The sequence below is a fragment of the Trichosurus vulpecula genome, chromosome 5 (genome assembly GCF_011100635.1).
Source record: "Trichosurus vulpecula isolate mTriVul1 chromosome 5, mTriVul1.pri, whole genome shotgun sequence".
In the NCBI taxonomy this organism is placed as follows: Eukaryota; Metazoa; Chordata; class Mammalia; order Diprotodontia; family Phalangeridae; genus Trichosurus; species Trichosurus vulpecula.
Window position 1 is genome coordinate 217,515,657 of NC_050577.1, and position 19,642 is coordinate 217,535,298.

Below are 19,642 nucleotides of genomic sequence, written 5' to 3' on the forward strand. Positions count from 1 at the left end.
AAGGTATGACCATCTGTTTGGAGGCTGCACCCTAAAGACCATGGAGCCTTCTATCTGACCTGCATTTGAAACCTTCTGTATGAGTTGTCTCCTCCATTACAACGTGAGCTCCTTGAAAGGAGGGACCACCTGACTGTTCTATTTATATCCCCAATGCTTACTGTATAGCAAAAATGCTTAATAAATGCTTCATTCATTCATCACAGTGACCTTCTTCTGGACAACACTAACATGTGGTACCTAAAACTGCACAAAATATTCCCAAAATGCTCTAGTAAGGACAGGGCAAAAAAGGACTGCCATCTCCTTCATTCTAGCCACTATAGTTCTATTAATGGAGCCAAGAGATTTCATTAACTTTTATTTTATGGCTGAAGGTGCAAAAATCGGAGTCAGGAAGACCTGAGTTCCCCAGGCAAATCATGTAAACTCTCTTGAGCACTAGTTTCTTCAACTGTGAACCTCATAAGATTCAAATGTCATAATGTATATAAGGGGCTTTGGGAAATGTAAAGCACTTTAGAAATTCCAGTTATGATTATGACAATACTCCAAAGGCCTTTCTGATGAAGACTGCTGTATGTGTAGGGCAGCTAGGTGGCACAATGGTACAGACCGCTGACCTTGGAATCAGGAAGACTTATGAACTCTGTGAATTCAAATCTGGCCTCAGATACTTACTTAACCCTGTTTGCCTCAGTGTCCTCATCTGAAAAATGAGCTAAAGAAGGAAATGGCAAACCACTCCAGTATCTTTGCCAAGAAAACCCCAAATGGAGTCATGAAAAGTCATACGCAACTCAACAACAACAACAACAAGTTGTAAAGGTAGGTTTCCCTCCATACCACAACTTTTGTGCTCTTCCAAAGCCACATGTGGGACTTCAGATTTATTTCTAAGTTGCAGATCATCTACCCTGTCCAAATATAATTTAATAAGGTTATTTCTTGGACCTTACAGGGTTGTCCAGAGAACTGAATGACAACAAATATGAAAGAGTTAAGACAAATGTACAATATTCCTGGGTACCATCTATCTTTATATCACTTCACCATTTACAAATGAGTTGTGCAAAGGGGGCAAGCATCATTAACAGTGTTTTACAAACAAGGAAAGAGCATCAGAGGGGTTCAAGTGATCAGTACAAGGTTATGGACTACTAAGTGGTAGAGCCAGTAATTTATCCCGTTCTGAGATCCCACATTCAGCACCATTTTTACCTTTACAGGCAGTATAAAACTAAAACTCAGCAGACTTAGCTAGCTATAAGAACTGGGAAGAAGGCCTAAGTCTGGCATTTACCATGTGACCCTTGCAAAATCACTTCATTTCTCTGAGCCTCAGTTTCCTTATCTGGAAAGTGGGGATAATCCTTGCATCTTCCCCGCAGCCAAGTGAGCTGCCATGGCTATCCATCTGATCTTCTTGCCTCTTGGTACAAGAGTTGGAGTGCCTGGCTCTGCTCTTACTTCCTCTCACTATCTCTGTGATCTGGAGTGAATCCCACCCTTCTCTAGCTGGGTTTCCTCCTCTGTAAAATGAAGAGTTTGGTCTGGATGGCCTATGAGCCATGTGGAATCCTAGGAATACAACAATAACTGCACAAAAACATCCTATTAACATTTTGTTCCAGTAAATACAACATATCAGGAAGAATTCACTAGAAGAATTCAGGTGTGAAAGGATCACACCAGATGTTCCTCTGCCTCACTCCCTAAACCAACAAGTCTTTCCTCGTGTTCTAAAGATGTAAAGAAGTGATCACCAAAGCTGCACTGAACTTCATCCACCACCATTACCCAGGATTTTTTATGACTATAGTTAATTAAAAAAAAAGGGCTCAAAAATGTGACTTACCATCTCTCACTGGTGAGAAGAGGTCCCCTAAACTGCTTCTCTCGCCAGAATCATCAAAGCTGGAGAGATCAGAATTTTTCCCACATTCTGTCTCTCTAGGTGGAACAACATCTGGATTTGTGCTTCGAGGCAAGCCTGAAGAAAAAGGTAACAGATATCAAGCTAAGTCTTGTGTTACATGGAGTTAGAAGCTAGACCTGTATTCAAAAACTGGAAAATTGTACCTGTGTTCCAGCAGTGTGGCAATTAGCAATACACAGCTTTATCAAGAACATTACCACAAACACTAGTACAAAGGAGCACAGAGAAAAGGTCCCATTTCTCCAGCATCTTTTGAGTTCTACAAAGTTGAGTTTTTAAGGGAGTGGATACTTACTCTTTCAAGTACCACAATTTTGTTTATCCTAACCAATTCTGATGGAAATCCTGACTAAGATATATGATATCTTTCTCTGGTTTGGGGGGCATGGAATACTGAATGCTATTTAATTCTTCCTTGAAGATCTGTGTTATCACTAAAGATCCATTATTATCCTGGGCTGGAATTCACAGATAACTTTGGTACTCAGGAACAAATGGGTTCTGAAGGGAGCTAAGGGCCCCCATGATCAGAGCAGAAAGCCTAATTTTAGGGCAGGTGCTCAGAGCCCCCTGTTCTGGACGCTCAGTAACCCCTTTTGCTTTTTCTATCTTAAGAACTATGTTCCAGAAGGTCAAAGATGCTAAAAGACTCAGGGAATAGGTGGTAGTTTACCATATTATTTAAAAGGAAGGGGCTTTAGTATATTCTTAGAGGGGAAACACAAAAGATGCCTAAAAATGGTCACAGTATGCTCTGTGTTGCTGGACCACTTGTTTGGAGTACTATCTGATATGAAACTACAGAACCCAATTGTTTATATAATTAGTGCCAGCCAGAAGCCTCCAGGAGAGCCAGGAGCCAAAAGCCAAGATCCACAAGCCTGGCCAAAACAAGATGCCTTAAGCAGCAGCATACTGACAACTTGTCAAGCTTTCAGCTCTCTGATTTTTCTGAAATTATTAGTGAGTGGCAAGAAGACTACAACTGAACATCTGACAAACATTTTGGGTAAATGTCTATTTCCGGATGTAAGACAAAAATCTGTGCAACCAATTATCACAATGGTCAGAGTTGTTGTAGACATGCGCTACATAGATCCCAGAATATAAGGAGGCAAGCCTGATAGACCTTAGGGCAAAGTCTGAACCACCTAAACCAAAGGAAGAGTTTCCAGCAAGTATTTAATAAAATCTATCCTTTTTTTTTTGACACTAACAGAGACTGGATTATTTATCCTTTAAAATAAAACTAATGTTCTTATCAATTTATAAGACTGTAAGGTGTATGTACACAGACACAATACCTTGCTGCTGAGTGAAGGAAAAAACTCTCTGTTGGGGAAGGGGAATGGGGAGGTGGAGCAAGGAGGAAAAAGTCTCCAAAACGTATGAGACTGACAGAAAGTTCTGTCATTCATGAAACAGCATCAAAGAAATACAGACTCTCCAAATTAGAAGGGTGGAACCTCAATCAGCATTAGTCCATCCTAGCTAAAGCATGAATTTCCCAAACATTAATCTCATCCAAAAGGGGTAATTTAGTTTCTATTTAAAAATCTCTACTAATCTCTACTCACTAACTGTGGGCAACAATTGTCATGTAGAAATATTTGCTTCTAGTTAGCCAAAATCTATCCAACTACTGCCCAGTAACTTTAGTTCTTCCCTCAGGAGTCAAGCAGTATAGACGTGATCTTTCTTCTACATGTCAGCCATTCAAATATAAGAAGACGGCTTTCAAGTTCTCTCCCTCCCCCAAAGTATTCTCTTTTCTAGGGTAAACACCCCTAGTACACAACTGTTTCTTTCCATGACGGGCAGTGATCTTGTCAAGTATCATAATAGCAAAAGAATACCCAAGCCAAGTAGCGGTAATGATAAAGATAATCATAATGACAGTAGTTGTGGTAGCAGCAGCATTTTATACAGCACCTTAAGGTTTGCAAAGCCAAACTTCCATCATGAAGCCTATTAAGTGAATTTCATGAATACCATAAAAGATTCTTATAACTCTCAAGAATTATGCATAATTTGAAGATTTACCATTTTACCTTGTTAAAGTTTACTCAAAACACTGTAATACCATAATGGTTTCAACAATAAATATTTTTCTAACAAGTTACATGTAAATTCACTCTCAGTATAATGAATTTGTTTACATGGCCTAGGTAGGTCTTTGCTTCTTCACACAAACTCTAAGGTTATTCACATGACAAAGGTTATTAACTAGCATGATGAGAACCATAGCTATGAAACAACTGTCCTCTCATTTAAAATGTCACAGTCTGCTCCTCCATTTAAAAATAAGAAATCCTCTGGAAAGAAGTGACTTCTGGAGCCTGGTCATTTTTGCTCTGGACCTGGCAGTCTTTTGGTCAAGTTGCTGAACAGTTGCTTTGTGAACTATTTAAAAGGGGTATTAAATTAGATGACCATCAAAATCCTTCTCAGCCCTAAAATTCAATAAATCTATTACTCTTTGCCTTCTAATTTATAAATATAAAACTGTTCTTAAAGTTCTTAGTTCTGTAATCACAGGTTTTTTTTTTAAGGCTCATGTTGGGATAGTTATTCTAATCTTGATTATAGTAATGCTGGTCAATGATACTTGTGGGCAAAGTGTAAACTCTCTATTTCACCTACAAAGTAACTAAACTACCTAATGGGTATCATTAAGTAATACCCTTAGCGAGACTGAGGGGACAGCTAGGTGGCACAGTGGATAGAGCACTGGACTTGGAATCAGGAAGACCTGACTTCAAATCTGGTCTCAGACACTTACTAGCTATGTGACCCTGGGCAAGTCACTTAATTCTGTTTGTCTCAGTTTCCTCATCAGTAAAATGAGCTGTAGAAGGAAATAGCAAACCACTCCAGTATCTTTGCCAAGAAAACCCCAAATGGACAGAAAACAACCGAACAATAACAATTAGATAGACTGAACTTTTACTTCCTCTAGAGTGTTGTTATTACTAAACAGGAAAACTTCCAAAAACTATCATTCAGTAGCACTCATTTTATAATTCTTAAAAATAACTACAGTTTATATAATGAATTAATTCTAAGTCCTTGCAAAAATTACTTAATATAATATTGGGGGAAAACAACAATTTTTTCCTAAGTGAGCTGAAATCCTATCTTGTTGGATTCTATAATGATTAATAATTTCCCCTGTAACTATCAGGACTTATGGGGATAATAAAGATATCCAGAGCCCATATAAAATGATTACAGAGTAGTTTCTAAAAGTACTCATCACCTCAAACGCATGAGTGAGAAACAAGCACTGGTCATAGGACAGTAAGAATGTGGCAGATGGGTTGAGAACTCCACTATAACCCCACAATGCCTGGGGAAAGGCCCCAACAAATTGGGTAGAGCCCCTGGGGCACATTTAAGGGAGAGAATGGATGAAGAGTACTCAGGGCAGAGTGAGATCCTGATCACAGCAAGGAGTGTTCAAAGGGATGAGATCACAGATATATTTGCATATTTTGAAGACTGAACACCCATTACTATCCAAGTCAACAAATATACCATCTATTTTACAATCAGGAAGGAAGGCAAGTCCACAAACTATACAACCCATGAAAGAAAATAGTTTTGCTAAGCTTCTTACACTTTAAAATTAAGACATATACAAATACTTCTATACCAGAAAGTAACTACTACTCTGGAAATGGCCTTGAGCATCGAAGGCATCAATAAATACCTGTTGAGTAAGTGAAAAATGGCACCTCCATATGCTCATTTCCATACCAGCACACATTTAGGGTTTTTCTTTTAATTAGCTGCTGGAAGTTGCTGATGTGACATATTTCTTAGTAGATACTAAAAAGGCTTCCTTCCTTTCAACAATTTAAGTGCTGTACCATTGTACTCTATTCTGGGCAAAAGCAAATGGAACAGTTGGTCAATGCAGAAAGAAGCAAAGTAATATCATGGAAAGAAAAAGTTTATCCCAAAGATCTACCTCTAAGTAGTTAAAAAAAAATCTTTCATCGGTGAAGTCATCATACTTTAAAATACAACTTTTTTCTTCTTTCTATTTTGAAATGACAATCGGAAATAAAATATAAAATAAAGGAGGATCTACTTAACTGGGTAAGATGAAATCCATGTTTGGGGAGACTACTCCATGCTATCTCAACCTCATAAATCTGAAGAAGACTCTTTGGTCATGCAGTACTAAACATGCTGATGTAGTAGCCTGAGCACCGAGAATTTCTATAACCAGCACCATTCTGTCAGTTTGTAGGTAGCCAGTATTCTTTACTGAGTACACTGTTTTCATTTTTAACATCTTTTAAAAAAAACAACCCTAAAACTTTTACTTTAAGTAAATATGAAAAGAAAACTAAATTTACTTTAAACAAAAAAAAATAACAGTTCAGAGTTTCAGGGAAAATTCTGGCTATATAAATCAGATGAAAAATATTAAAAATATTAAGATACTAAAATAGGTTTACCTGATTTGTCCGGAACAGCCACCGATCCTTTCCCTTCAACTGTGGTCATGAGCTGAGATAAAACAGCAGTACCTGATAGAGAAGCTGGTTCTCTGACAATTGCAGGATTTTGGACTGGTGTGCTGGTCACTTTACCCGTTCTTTTGGTCAGGGCAGATTTATTTGAGGAGCCTTTATTTAAACTTGACTAAAATATAACAAGGAATAAGTTTAAAATGTTTTATCACGAGTACTCCAATTTGGAACATAACAAGCCACAAATGCCCTAGTTTGTTTTTTTTTTTTTTTTTTGCTGCGGAGGTCAGATTTCTCCCATATCAATTTCAGCATTATTAATGGCATCTGTACATTTTTTTTTCCTAAATTACAAAGAAAAGTTTAGTTATTTTAAAATAGAGGTTTTAGAAGGAAGAGAGACTATATGAGAATTAAATGTAGAAAAGAACATAGGCATCTTAAAGACAAAGTTTGTCACATGGATATTTAAAAAACAAGATGGCCATTTAAAATTTAATAGACAATAACACTACTCAAATCGTTTTAAGTCTCGACCATGAAGCTTAATCTTTCTCATTACTGCTGTGATTTTATTTAGCAAAACCTAAAATGATAAAAGGAAATTTCTCACCTTAGAAAGGGCAGAAGAACACTGAAATGTTATACACTGCACAGATGTTTTGTGAGCAAGGACGGTCTTTACTGGAGAATTCAACATCCTTAAATCATACTGATATATTTTCCCACGGGAAGATCCAATTGCCAATGTGGCTCCATCAGGCATGAAGTCTACTGCAGTTAGGGGAGCCTCAGCCACTAAAGTTCTTAGTTGTCTTCATAAAGGAAAAAAGACATAGGTCTATGTATAAGTGTATATGAACACAGCCTTTAAACATCCCTTATATCTAGAACGCCACAAGAGTGTAACCCTTCAAATATGGTAGTTTAAACAAAGCAGTATTTTAGAACTGAACTAAAATATCCTCAATACATGACACACATACTTACTTGTAAAAGATATATCCTATCCTATTTTCTTGTTAACTTGTATGTATGTGTTTCTACACAAAAAATATGTTCCTCACCTCACTGCCCATGTTTTGTTGGGTCTGTATGTTAAACTAGTATCTGAAGAAACCAAATGAAGGGAGCTAAACCACATGCCAAACTGACATGTATTGCCCACCCACCTCCCCTACATCCTCTGCTCCCTCCCAAATCCTGTAGCCCCTAGGTTGAAGATTATTAATCATCATCCTTCCCTCTCCTCCCCCCTGAATTAGTGCTCTACCCTTACATCCCAAGCAAAGAGAGCTAGGACCCTTTCTTAAGGAGAGAACTTTCTCCTTAGCTCTTTTTAGCTGCTCATCTCTTAGATTTGGAAGCAATCAAGGAGAACAGAAGCAGCATTCCCCAAAGAAGTGACATAGTACTTGGGCCTACTTGGGCCAAGGCAACAAACTACAACAAGTGAAGCTTCTAACTCCCACAGCTAAGACTAAGCTGACCAGGAGTGAAGGAGGAAAGGGTTCGGAAAGACCACAGACTTATTTTAATAAATTATATCATAGCAATAGTACATACATTAAGATGAATATAGAGGCAATGAACTGAGGGAACAAAAGGCATTACAATTTATAGAGCCCCATCAAATTTGAGTAGTCAAGGACTTACAGTAAGTTGGATTTTCATAACGAATATTCAGAAAGCTATAAAAGTAGTAGCAGTGAAAAACTTAACACGGGGGCGGAAGGTGTCAGCTAGGGCACTCCCTGACGTTACTTGTAACACTATCTTTCACCACGTGAATCCCGTGGTCAAGGGCTCTCATCTTTCTGTAACATCCTGGTAGCTATGTTTACAAAAGACCAGCATCAAGCCAGATTAGAGCTCAGACAAGATGGTACATAATAGTACAGTACCAATATCTGGCAAATTCTGTAACACCAAGATTTTTGGTAATTAATTTTTCCTAGTGTGTTAAAACAAAATGAATCCTGATTTAAATTTTACATACTTAGTTGATCTACTATGAAGGATATCCAATTTGTGAGACAGTTAATTCTGCATGTTTAAAATAATAAGCAACTATATTCCACAGAAAATTTCTTTTTAAACATTGTATCATCATTGTAACAAGAACACTATCCCTGAAAAAAACCTTCTAGCTTTTGCAATATCCTTCATAAAAGAAGAATAAAGCTATCTTATTTCAAACCAGCCACTTAACAACTTCGGTGCTGCTAAAACTTTCTCTAGATTTTGTATAAGCCACAAATGCACACTCTAATTAATATGGGATAATATTTACTCATTACCAAATTAAGAAAGTAGTAAACCACTTACATCTTACTTGCAGTGTCATAGAGAATGATTCTTTTATCCAGGCCTATGGTTACAAGCAGCATGTCATTGACAGGAGAAAAAGATATTCCTGAGGCTGGAGCTTTGTGGCTACATTCAAAATTATGGTATGGACTCTGACTATTAGCATCCCAGAGAGTTACTACTCCATTATCAGACACACTGCCCAGGAGAGATTTCTTAAACAAGGAGTACTTCAATTGACGAACAGACTGTTAAAAACAAAACAGAAAACATTTCATGGAAGTGCAAGCACATACAGCATCTTGTGAATACAGATAAATATACATATGTACATAACGCAGATACTGATCAACCAACTGGATGCCCAGGGGTGGGTACCAGACAGGCAGTATTCTGGTTTCTAGAACAGAAGCTTTCAAGCATTCCCAGCAAATATCATGTTTAATGGTTAAGTCCCAGCCTCTGCCCTCAAGGAGACAAGCTCAAAAGAGGAGAGAAATACTCTGTTACCAATCACACAAAGTGTAAGGTGCTAAGTGCTATAAAAGAGATAAAAAGTATGATGGGAATGTATAAAACCACAGAATCTTGGACTTGGAAAGGCACTTTGAAATCACTTAGTATAACTATTCTGGGATTCCCCATTGCCTGCCAAATCCCATTCAAATGCATGGGCCTCCACTACACGGCCCCACTTTGACTCTATAACTTCCCTCAGGTTGTTCCCCTCCATGCAGTCTACGCCCCATCCTTTCTCTTCCAGGGCCTTTTAGGACTCTTGCTGCTGAAACACTTTTCCTCTTGCTCTTTACCTGCTAAATTACCACCCATCCTTCAAGGCCTAAATACAATGACATCTTCCGATAGCTTGACTTGTAAGGCAGTGAGCTCTTCCACAAAGCTCTCCTTTTCACCAGGTCACTAGTGACCACCCTTTTCCCCTTAACAGTTCAGAAAGCACACTCTTCATGCTTTATTGTGGAATGAGATAGGGAAGCAGCATGGGAGAACCACACATGGAGAGCTACACTTGGAGTCAGAAAAACTTGGGTTCAAGTTCTGCCGCTACCACTTGGTAGAACTGTGATCATGGGCAAATCACTCCATCTCTTTAAGCCTCAGAGTTCTCACCTATAAAATAAGGCTACTGATACAAATGACACTCATTTACTGCTACCCTGTGCCATGGGCCCTGTCCTTCAACAGAGATTGAACAAAATCATCAAGGCTCTGCTTGAATATCTCTAGAAATGAAGATCTCATTATCTAACAAGATGTGTGATGACATTTTTAGATAACTCAAATGGTGAGGCAGTGAACTAAAAGTCTGCCCGCCTCTAACTTCTACCCTCTTGTCCTAACCGGTGCTTTCTCGGGCCAAACAAAACAATTCCCTCTGCTACATAACAGACCTTCAAACATGTGAAGGCCATGACTGCAGTCCTCACCCTGCCCAAGTCTCTTTTCTTTTCTACAACAAAGCTCTTTAGATCCTTGTGCTGGCCCTCACCAGCCTGGACAAGCTCCTGATTAACCGGCTCCTTTATAAAAGGTAGCAGCCAGAAGTGAAGCCAGTTCCCGAGGTGGTCCAACCAGGATAGCAGTCACAGCTCAGACACAACCTCAGAGCATCTGCCTTTGTGGATGTCATGATGTCACCGTTATTCACTCACAAGGGACTTGCAGATTTAAAAAAAAAAAAGTATTTTTCATTGGAGCTGTTGCTCTCTAGCCACATGAGTCCTTCCACTGTACAATGGATTTTTTTTCCTCTTGAGTGCATCGCTTTAATAACACTATTAAAACTATTAAAGCATCTCATTAGATATGGACCATTATTAAAGCCTGCTGAGATCTTTTCAGATTCTGATCCCATCATCCACCACATCATCAAGTCCTCCCAGCTTCTCAACATCCACAAATTGAATAAACATGTCCTCCTCCAACCAAACAGAACAAGACCTAGGACCTCGGACAGCGCCCTCCAGTGAGCAGCAAACTGCCACCTGGTGGCAAGGGGGCATTCTCTGAGTTAGGAGAAACCTGGGTCAAAAATCCACCTCTGGCCTTGGCTAAATCAATTAACTTCACTAAGCCTCAGTGTCTTCCTCTGTAAAAATGGGGATCCTAATACCTGTTGCAACTACTTCACTGGGCTTAAAGCAAGACTTTAAATAGGATAATACATGTAAAGAGCTTTGCAAACATTTAAGTGTCAGATAAATGTCAGCTCTTATTATCACTCCAAAGTGTATAAAAGGTACCTAACTTTACATCCCCTCTAGCCCAGGGGGTGGGGAACCTGTGGCCTCCAGGCCATGGTCCTCTAGGTCCTCATGTGCACAGAAGTTTGTAGCCTTCTTTTGATCCCTAATAAAAGGATTTATTCTGTGAAGTTTGGATTCAAAGGGCTGCACTTGAGGATCTAAAGGGCCACATGTGGCCTTGAGGCCGCAGGTTCCTCACCCCTGCTCTAGCCTATGTATCTCTATCTTGTCCATAAGGATATCATAAGGATAAATACTTTTTAAAATTCATTCATTAACCATTTATTAGTATCTATTAAAAGCAAAATACTGCTAAACATCAGAGGAAATAGAAAGAGACATAAAATACAGTCCCTGGACTCAGAGTCTAAAAACCTAGTAGTAATACATGATATTTATGCCAACTCCCTAATGGATGATGGCTTGGTATAATTACCCAATTCCTTTTCAGTGCTAACAAACCATTGCTTTGATAATCCTCCAAGAATTTTGCCAGCTTCCCAGTCCATAGATCTGAATCCACCTAATTCCCTCTTTTGCAATGAGGGGAACATTTCCTGTTTTAAGTTCCTTGGCAATGTTCCTGTTCCTAATTCTTCACAGACTGCCAACTGAGGTTCAACAATCACACCCACAAGTTGGAGTACACGGGGCCAGAATTCACCTGGGCCAGCTAAACTGACTTTACCAATTAGGTGCTCTTCTATTAACTCCTCATTTGCTCCTGGTTTGAGTTCGCTTATCCATTTTTATTCTATCCTTTTTTAGTCTCATGGTTACTTTCCTTGATAGAGAAAACAGAAATAAAGTCAGAGTTCAAGGGTTCTGCTTTCCTTTCATTCACTGAAATTTTCTCACCTACTCATCAAGTCAGAGATCCATTATTCCTTTTTTAAAATCTTCTTCTGCCAGGCCCCTACAATACAGTTAAGGAAAATGCTATTGATTGTCCTGGGAATTTATGAAAGGCTTAGCCCAAAGTGGGATTTAACCTTCCTAAGGCCTACTGACTAATCCTCCTCCTTGACCTTGCTTGCACTTGTTAAGACTTGCCCTTTTAAAACATGAGTCCAGATAGTTCAAAGCACAAGCCCCAAAGGTTACAGCTCAATGTTTTCCTCTTCATTGGGATCATATATGATCATACTATCAACCTATTGTTGTCTCCCATTCTTCCATGGTATTTTTCTTTTAGTCTCCAGCCATGAGATCCCACCAAACTATTTTTCAAACTTTTTGAAATCTCTTTTCCAAATTCTAAAGTACATGCAACAAGTCATTCAACACTTACTGACCCTGAAGTACATACTACATGTTCTACATGTCCAGCCATGCTGAATGTTCCTTTTTTTCTATCACAAATGCTAAGATGACATAGTCTCTTTTTCCCAAAGTTCCTGTCAACTCATACAACTCCAACCACTTCCTTATTGATAAGCATTAAATCCAGCAGTAGTGAATTAGCAAGAGAAGCAAAACTCCCAACAGACATCCTGAAGGGCTCAAGTTTTCTACAAGTATGCCTGGTGTCTAGGCTATATTATCTTGACTTCCTATTATACAGTGTTACTTCCTATTATACTCGGAGAAAAAGAGTCTAATCCATTCATGTAAAGACTTAATAATATGGGCCCTGTGACTGGTAATGGAATGCTACTTAATGAGATAAGCATCATATACTTAAGAGGATAAGCTTTGGTAACCCTGTAATACTTGAGCCTCATCTGGAGCCATTTATTTCAACTGCTCCTCCATGCGTGCTTTCAAAAGGTACCAAAATTAACTGATTTCAGTTTTGCTTTCTTCTTTGCCATGTCTCCTAGCTGGAGATATAAACATGTTCTAACTTAGCTTAAAAAGGAGACAACAAAGGGAGGCAGGCGAGAAGAGAGAGAGGACAAAACAACTGATCGATCAAATGGAATCAGATTTCTCTTACCAGACACGTCACACATGTCAAAAAATATTACATTGTTAGGAGCCTAATAACATAGCTCTAAAGAAAACTTTCACTATTATAAATCCAACTCAAGATATCAACTAACTCTCAGCTAGACAAGAATTCCCTCACCCTTGTTCCATGTGGTACCACCTGTCACAATGGTTTCAAGTAGAGGTGAACTGACATTCACTTAAACCAAACTCCTCATTCCACTTCTTTGTCATCTGGGTTCCTATATACTTTAGGTGGAGAAAGGGAGGGCTGCAAAGCAAGTGTTTAGGTCCATCCTTAAAATAACTCATCTGACAGTGGCGACAACACTGGATTCAAGGTCAGAAAGCCTGGGTTACCATCTCTGCTCAGGTACTTGCTATCTGTGTGACCCCAGGCAAATCTAGCCTCCAGGGGCCTTACTTTATTCAAACACTTAAAAAAAAAAAGTAGAGGGAGAAGAAGACTGGACTAGTTCAGGGTTCTTAACCATGAACTTGATTTTTCTTTTAACATATGCTGATAATAAAATTCTAATATATAATTGATCTCTATTATAATCTTAAATAATTTGTTCTGCATTTAAAACTATTATTCCAAAAGGGATCCATAAGCTTTACCAGACTGCCAAATGGGTCCATAAAACAAAAAAGGTTAAGGAATCCTGACTAGGTAATTCCCATGACCCATTCTAGCTCTAAGCCCTATGATTCTTTGATTCTAAGGACACACAATGGTAGAAAAATAAGCTCCAAAGGCCAAACTATGTCCTTCACCCTTCTTTTTAAACATGACCTGAAGTCTTTTCTGATTTACTGTAACCAACAATGACCCCTCCTCTCATCTATAACTCCTCATCATCGAAGGACTCAGTTTATGTCATATTCCTATGATTTTCAAGTGTTCTTTAGTTTTTAGTGTGGGTGGGTGTGTGTTTTATTTCACCAAACAAACTAGACCCTCTTGGGGAAGGGATCATGTTTTTTATATTTATTGTCTCCCTATGTCAATGCCCAATATAGTACTATGCATACTAAAATCCCTAATACATCACTAACTGAATCGAAATAACTTAAGCTAGAAAACCCATGTAATCAAATTCTTCAAAAAGGACTAAAAAAGCTTGTCACAAGGCAGCATTATCACATCACCATATGCTGCTTTTACCTCTTAGGCAAATCAATATGCTGGACACAGAGGAAAAGCAAAAGGCTCTTCTCAGTGAAATGAAGGCTGAAGGGACAATGCTGTGCATACCAAGCCATTAACTATATATTCACTTAAAACTACCTAAAAACAAACTACAAAGACTAAACAAATCCATAGATTTCATAGAACTTCAGACAAGGACAATCAGATGCACACTTTGTGCAAGTACGCTGGCAGTCCTATTAAATACAGATAGATGGAGCCTTAAGGTAAATTCTTGTGGAGATCATTCCTTTAGATATGAAATCTTTTAGAAAACCAAAATGGGGTATTTTCTAGGAAGCAAGCCTTTTAAAAAAAGTGAAGAGTTAAGTAAACTATAGCTTAAGTGGCTTCAAACACTTCATGTGTCATTAATAATAATAATAATTAATAAATAATAAATTAATTATAAAAGACATTTAGTCAGTCCTCTACAGTATAAGCATCTCTACCAATAATCACCTAAGTTGTATTTTCAAATGTCAAAAATTTCCCTTCAAAAAAAGAAAATGAGATGTAACTTGCAAAGACTTTTCTACATATAGCAACATCCTAAAAATCTTAATCTCACTTAAAATGATCATGCTAAAATTGTTACATTTAAAGCCCATTTTGGATGTAAAGGGCCAAATATAATCAGATGTTCTATCTCCAAGCTTCATTTCAAGGAATGGATCTCAGGGGTTGACTAATCACCAATTTGTGTGCCTAACTAGTTATGGGCAATTATAATCCAAGGGATCTGTCAGCCATGGCATTTCTGCAGAATCATCAAGGCTTGTTCCTTTAGAGATATATTCCTGATCTATAGAATGCTCAATACAGTTAGAATACCTCAGTACAGTTCAGGTATTTGAAAGCAAATTTCTTAACATGTTCAGAAGATCTATTTCCAACAGAAAATTGAGTCTCTGTGATATCACTCCATAATACTGTCAGCTTCACTAAAAAAAATACAAAAAACTATTTTCTCCAGTTTCACAGACTTCAGGTTCTTGGTTTTTTAAAGAGTTCATGGAATCAATAATAGACTATGTGAATGTACTTGTTGAATATGCCCTAATAATTTTTCTCAAGAACTCTTTTTAACTACAGCAAAAGTAATTGACCTAAAAAAGAGCAATGGAAACAAGTGTTTCACAATTCTTAAGTGTATATTTTAATAGAAGGAAGCTGAATTTCTCTTCATGGGTGCATATGAAATCTTATTTTTAAGAAATGAGTGCTTTAATCATAGTTTGCTGTCCTCCCCCTCCCCTTTTACTGCCCCCCCACCCCAGGCTGGGTACTTACAACAGCCCAGTGATGCCATATGGCTGTGAATTGTGGAACACCAGGTCCTGAATAATTAACATGACAAATAACTCAAAAGGTAATGGAAAAGACAGATGGTGGATGTAACTGCTTACAGTTAGCAGGCTGTAGCATGCTACCAACAATGCCTCACATGAAGGATGTGGCATAAAAGGCACTATAGAGGACATGGATAACTGAGAAAGGAGGTACGCTGGTTGTGTAAGATGAAAGAGAGACAACAGTTAGACAATTCTGAAGGATGCACTGGTACACCTGAGAAAAAGAAGAAGGCTTTCAATGTGTACAACCATTTCCCCAGGTGAGGAATAACACAAGATGAAAGAGGGGTTACAATCTACATCAGTGAAGGAAGTACTTCCACCAATGAAATCATGTCAAACTAAGGGTGATAATACCAAGAGAAGCTTCCAGTTCACCTTTGGGGGAAAAAAGAAGTTTTCCACAAGGTTTTACACTCAAAAAGGGAAAAAGTGAAGGCCATGAAGACACAAATCTACAGGCATAATCTGTCTATGACTTCTCATCTGGGGGTGAGAGGGATGCCTCCTCACCTACATATGGGAAATAACACTATACCCAGTTCTATTTTCTGGGCAATATAAGTTAGTTTGGAGGACAGCCCTCTAGGGGAAAAAACAGAGTTGAGAAATTATTATGTATATACAAATAGGAAGGGAAATCTAGTTTGAAAGACCAAAGTTTAAATCTAGTCATCTCCTTATAAAGCAGATTATGTAGTTATAGAAGCCAATTTTTACTTTCAATCAAAGCTAAGGAAAAAAAAATCTAAACATTTTAAAATTTACTTGGGAAAGAGAAATAGACTAAAAGCTACTTTAACTGATTGGTATCATTATTTTAATAAACCTGATGTACCTAAAAATACTAAAGCTACCCTGCAGCACAATCTTTCTGATTTCTCATGTGTATAACTATGTCAAAGATCACACGGCCCCGTGGTTTGGCCAAACACAAGAGATGGAAGAGAAATCTCTTGAGTTCTGGCTTTTTTGACCTTGGGCAAGAAACAAGCTCTTGGCATTATAATCTCATCTATAAACTAAGGAGGATAGGAACTAGGCTCTAACAGTTGCATGGCAAAGAAAAATGAAATCAATGATCATACAGATGTCTAAAAATTAGAAAGGCAACAGTCATTCGGTTATCTAAAATTATGAAGGAAATACTGTGGCTCTCTTTATATGAAATACACATTTAAAAAAGACTTTAAGGGGAGCTTGTGTGAGAGAAATGATTATTAATAACCAAAGATTTCGGGAGACCCAAAATTCCTCCCTTTTGCTAAAGTCCTCATTTCAAAGCTCAGTCTCTGAAGGCTGAATTAACTTTCTCTTCAATTGTGGTCAGACCCCATCCAACCTCACAAGGAATTTAATCTAAGGAGCCCAATGTGTTCTATACAGATTTGCGTAGGGATAAATTCTTGGCCTAGATTACCCAAGGATGGCAATTTAGAAGCAAATGACATCATCAAAGTTCTTTAGAACAGGTCCAGCCTCTCCCTGTAAGATTCATTCTCTCTTATTACTTGTTAGCTAATCAGAGTTGATTGCTCATCCTCTGGAACACTCACTTTTCAAAGCGTGTATAACCCATGAGCCCTGAGAGTGCCACTGACCTCTTTTATTAAAATGGTAGCATTATTAATAAAATGACTAATTACCCAGAAATTATGTGTCTCTATCTTTTTAAATGTCATACATGTAAAACTCTGGACGCAGAAAGGGTGGGAAGGTAACCACTTTACCCCTTCATTTTCCCATGATCAGTAAGTTAAGACATCAAGGAAAAGAAAAACTGAATTGTGGGCAGTCAAGATCTTCACAGGCTTTAAGGAGTTACAGGCCCTTGAATCTCTGTCTACTACATTTGCCTCTGTACCCCAGGATTAAAAGGAGATGTGAGTCGAGAAGGACACTGGTGAATCCATTCAAATGGGCACATGATTGAAAAATGTGTTTTTTCAAACTCTAAGGGTGTATGTTAAAAGGTCCTGTCCATACCAACAATAAGCGGCAAATACTTCAGCCTTTCAAGTAATTCAACCTCTTGCTGGGTGACATTTCTCACCTCTTTGGTCATCAAAAATAGAGTTAGTCCCAACCATCCTTACGAGAAAAGACAACAGCTACTTCCTTGGTACTGCACTGGATTTGTAAACTCATCTATTTCTTTCTGTATAATTTTTGTCCAAGCCTACATAGGTCTCCCTCTCGGTGAAGGGTTCTAAACTTTTTGTGTGTCATGACCCCTTTGACAATCTGGTGAAATCAGATGCCTTTAGAGAACAATGGTTTTTAAAATGCATAAAGTAAAACACATAGGATCACAAAGGCAATTAATTATACTGAAATACAGTTATCAAAATATATTTAAAAAAACTAAGTTTATGCACCCCAAGTTAAGAATCCCTGCTCTAGATCTTTTAGGATTTCCTAAGTACCAATATTGAATTTGGGGTATCCCTCATTCTGCAAGAACAGCATAAACTTTAAAAATAACTTAAAACATTATTCTGGATATTAAATTTAAGCTCCTCTTATATTCTTGACAACTGTCTTTTCCTTTTCTTCACTTTCTAATAAATATACAAATGAACAAACATCAAAAGAAAAGGAAGACTCCTCAATGATACAGACACCAAATAATCAGCTGTCAAGTATTCAAAAGCTAACTGTAATAAGATTTCCAATTAGGAATTTAACTAAAAATTTGTCTCATTTTGACAAAGAACAATTTGATATGCCTTAAGCAAGTATGAGACAGGCTCTAAACAAGCAGGCAATACATTTTGTACAAGAAAAAAGTTTTGGTATCTCTAATAAAACTGAAGAACTGTTAGCACAGTATCTCTTACATGAAAGACACTGAATCTATTAAACGCTTAGTTAAGTACAGGTTTCTCATGTCCACTTCTACTATCTACATGATTATATTGCAAATGGCACATGGGGGTAATAACAATTAAATGCATACCTCTCACATGAGTCATATACACAAGAACCACTTATAGATGATTATACACTAAATGGCTTTTGAAGAGCCAAGTGGTTATTGAGATCATTCTTTGCACTAAGAAAACCCAAAGATAACGGTAGATAGCCAAAAAAATAAGGCAGTACTGAAAACTGACAGCTTTTCGGATAGCATTTAAGAGCAATTCCAAATCACTTGTGAGTTAGTTTTATAAGTACCTCAGAAACATTTTATTAAATTCCCACAGAGATTCAGGTTTTTCATTAATCAACTTATAGTTAAATTTGAAATATAATAAAATGTGCAAGTTAGCCTAAAATTACAAGGAATGGCATTTAGAAAAAAATTTATTAATACATAAGAATAAATTATACATATATCCACGTGTGTACATATGAGTATATCTAATACACACACACACACACACACACACACACACACACATATATTAAAACTTATAATCACTGTAAACTTACAGAACAGGTTAAGGAATAGAAAGAGAACAAAGAAGAAGAAAAGAAAGGAGAAATGTTCAAGATTCACTTTGCAAGAAGTAGGTATTTCAGGCTTATTTTTTCCTTCTTAGGAATCTTAGCTTCATTTTCTCACCATGTCAGGAACACACACAATGAGCAGACCACACCCTTCTTGACCCCAGCTCCCCACAGAGGACTGACTGGAGGCCAAGTGCAAGAAGCTCACAAGATGAGGGGACATGACTGGACTGCAATTTGTTGATGGAGAGAGATCGCAGATCCATCGAAGTAATGAAGGTAATAAACACAAACAAAGCAGAACTATAAAAAAGTGTGTTAATATTTATTTTTAAGATTTGAGATAATATTTAATAAACACATAATTGGAGCAAGAACCATAACCCAGTTTCCAAATGAGGTTTTCCAATATTATTTCCTAGTTTAGCTTTACAAGAAGATAACCAAACGAGATACAGATGATCATAAAATACATAATAGAAAATGTTGATTACATAAAAGTGAAAAGCTTTGTACCAATAAAAACAAGGCACTTAGAATTAGAAGTAATCAGCAGGGGAAAAAAACCTCTACGGAAAATTTCTCTGGTAAAGGTCTGATATCTAAGATATATAAGGAACCGACACAAATATCTAAGAACAAAAGCCATTCTCCAGTAGATAAAAAATATGAATAGGCAACTTTCAAAAGAAGAAATGCAAGCTATCAAA

The 19,642-nt window shown here is 37.6% G+C and overlaps 1 protein-coding gene across 3 annotated transcripts in view; it reads right to left on the bottom strand.

Moving 5' to 3' along the window:
* NEDD1 (NEDD1 gamma-tubulin ring complex targeting factor) overlaps positions 1–19,642 on the bottom strand; it is a 62,333-nt gene that overhangs the window by 21,558 nt on the left and 21,133 nt on the right. For all 3 annotated transcript variants that reach the window (XM_036761018.1, XM_036761017.1, XM_036761019.1), the window contains 4 exons: positions 8,752–8,981; positions 7,037–7,238; positions 6,409–6,595; positions 1,859–1,993 (listed from right to left, as the gene is read on the bottom strand). In XM_036761018.1, the coding sequence (XP_036616913.1) occupies positions 1,859–1,993; positions 6,409–6,595; positions 7,037–7,238; positions 8,752–8,981 (754 nt within the window). The remainder of the gene's footprint in view (positions 1–1,858; positions 1,994–6,408; positions 6,596–7,036; positions 7,239–8,751; positions 8,982–19,642) is intronic.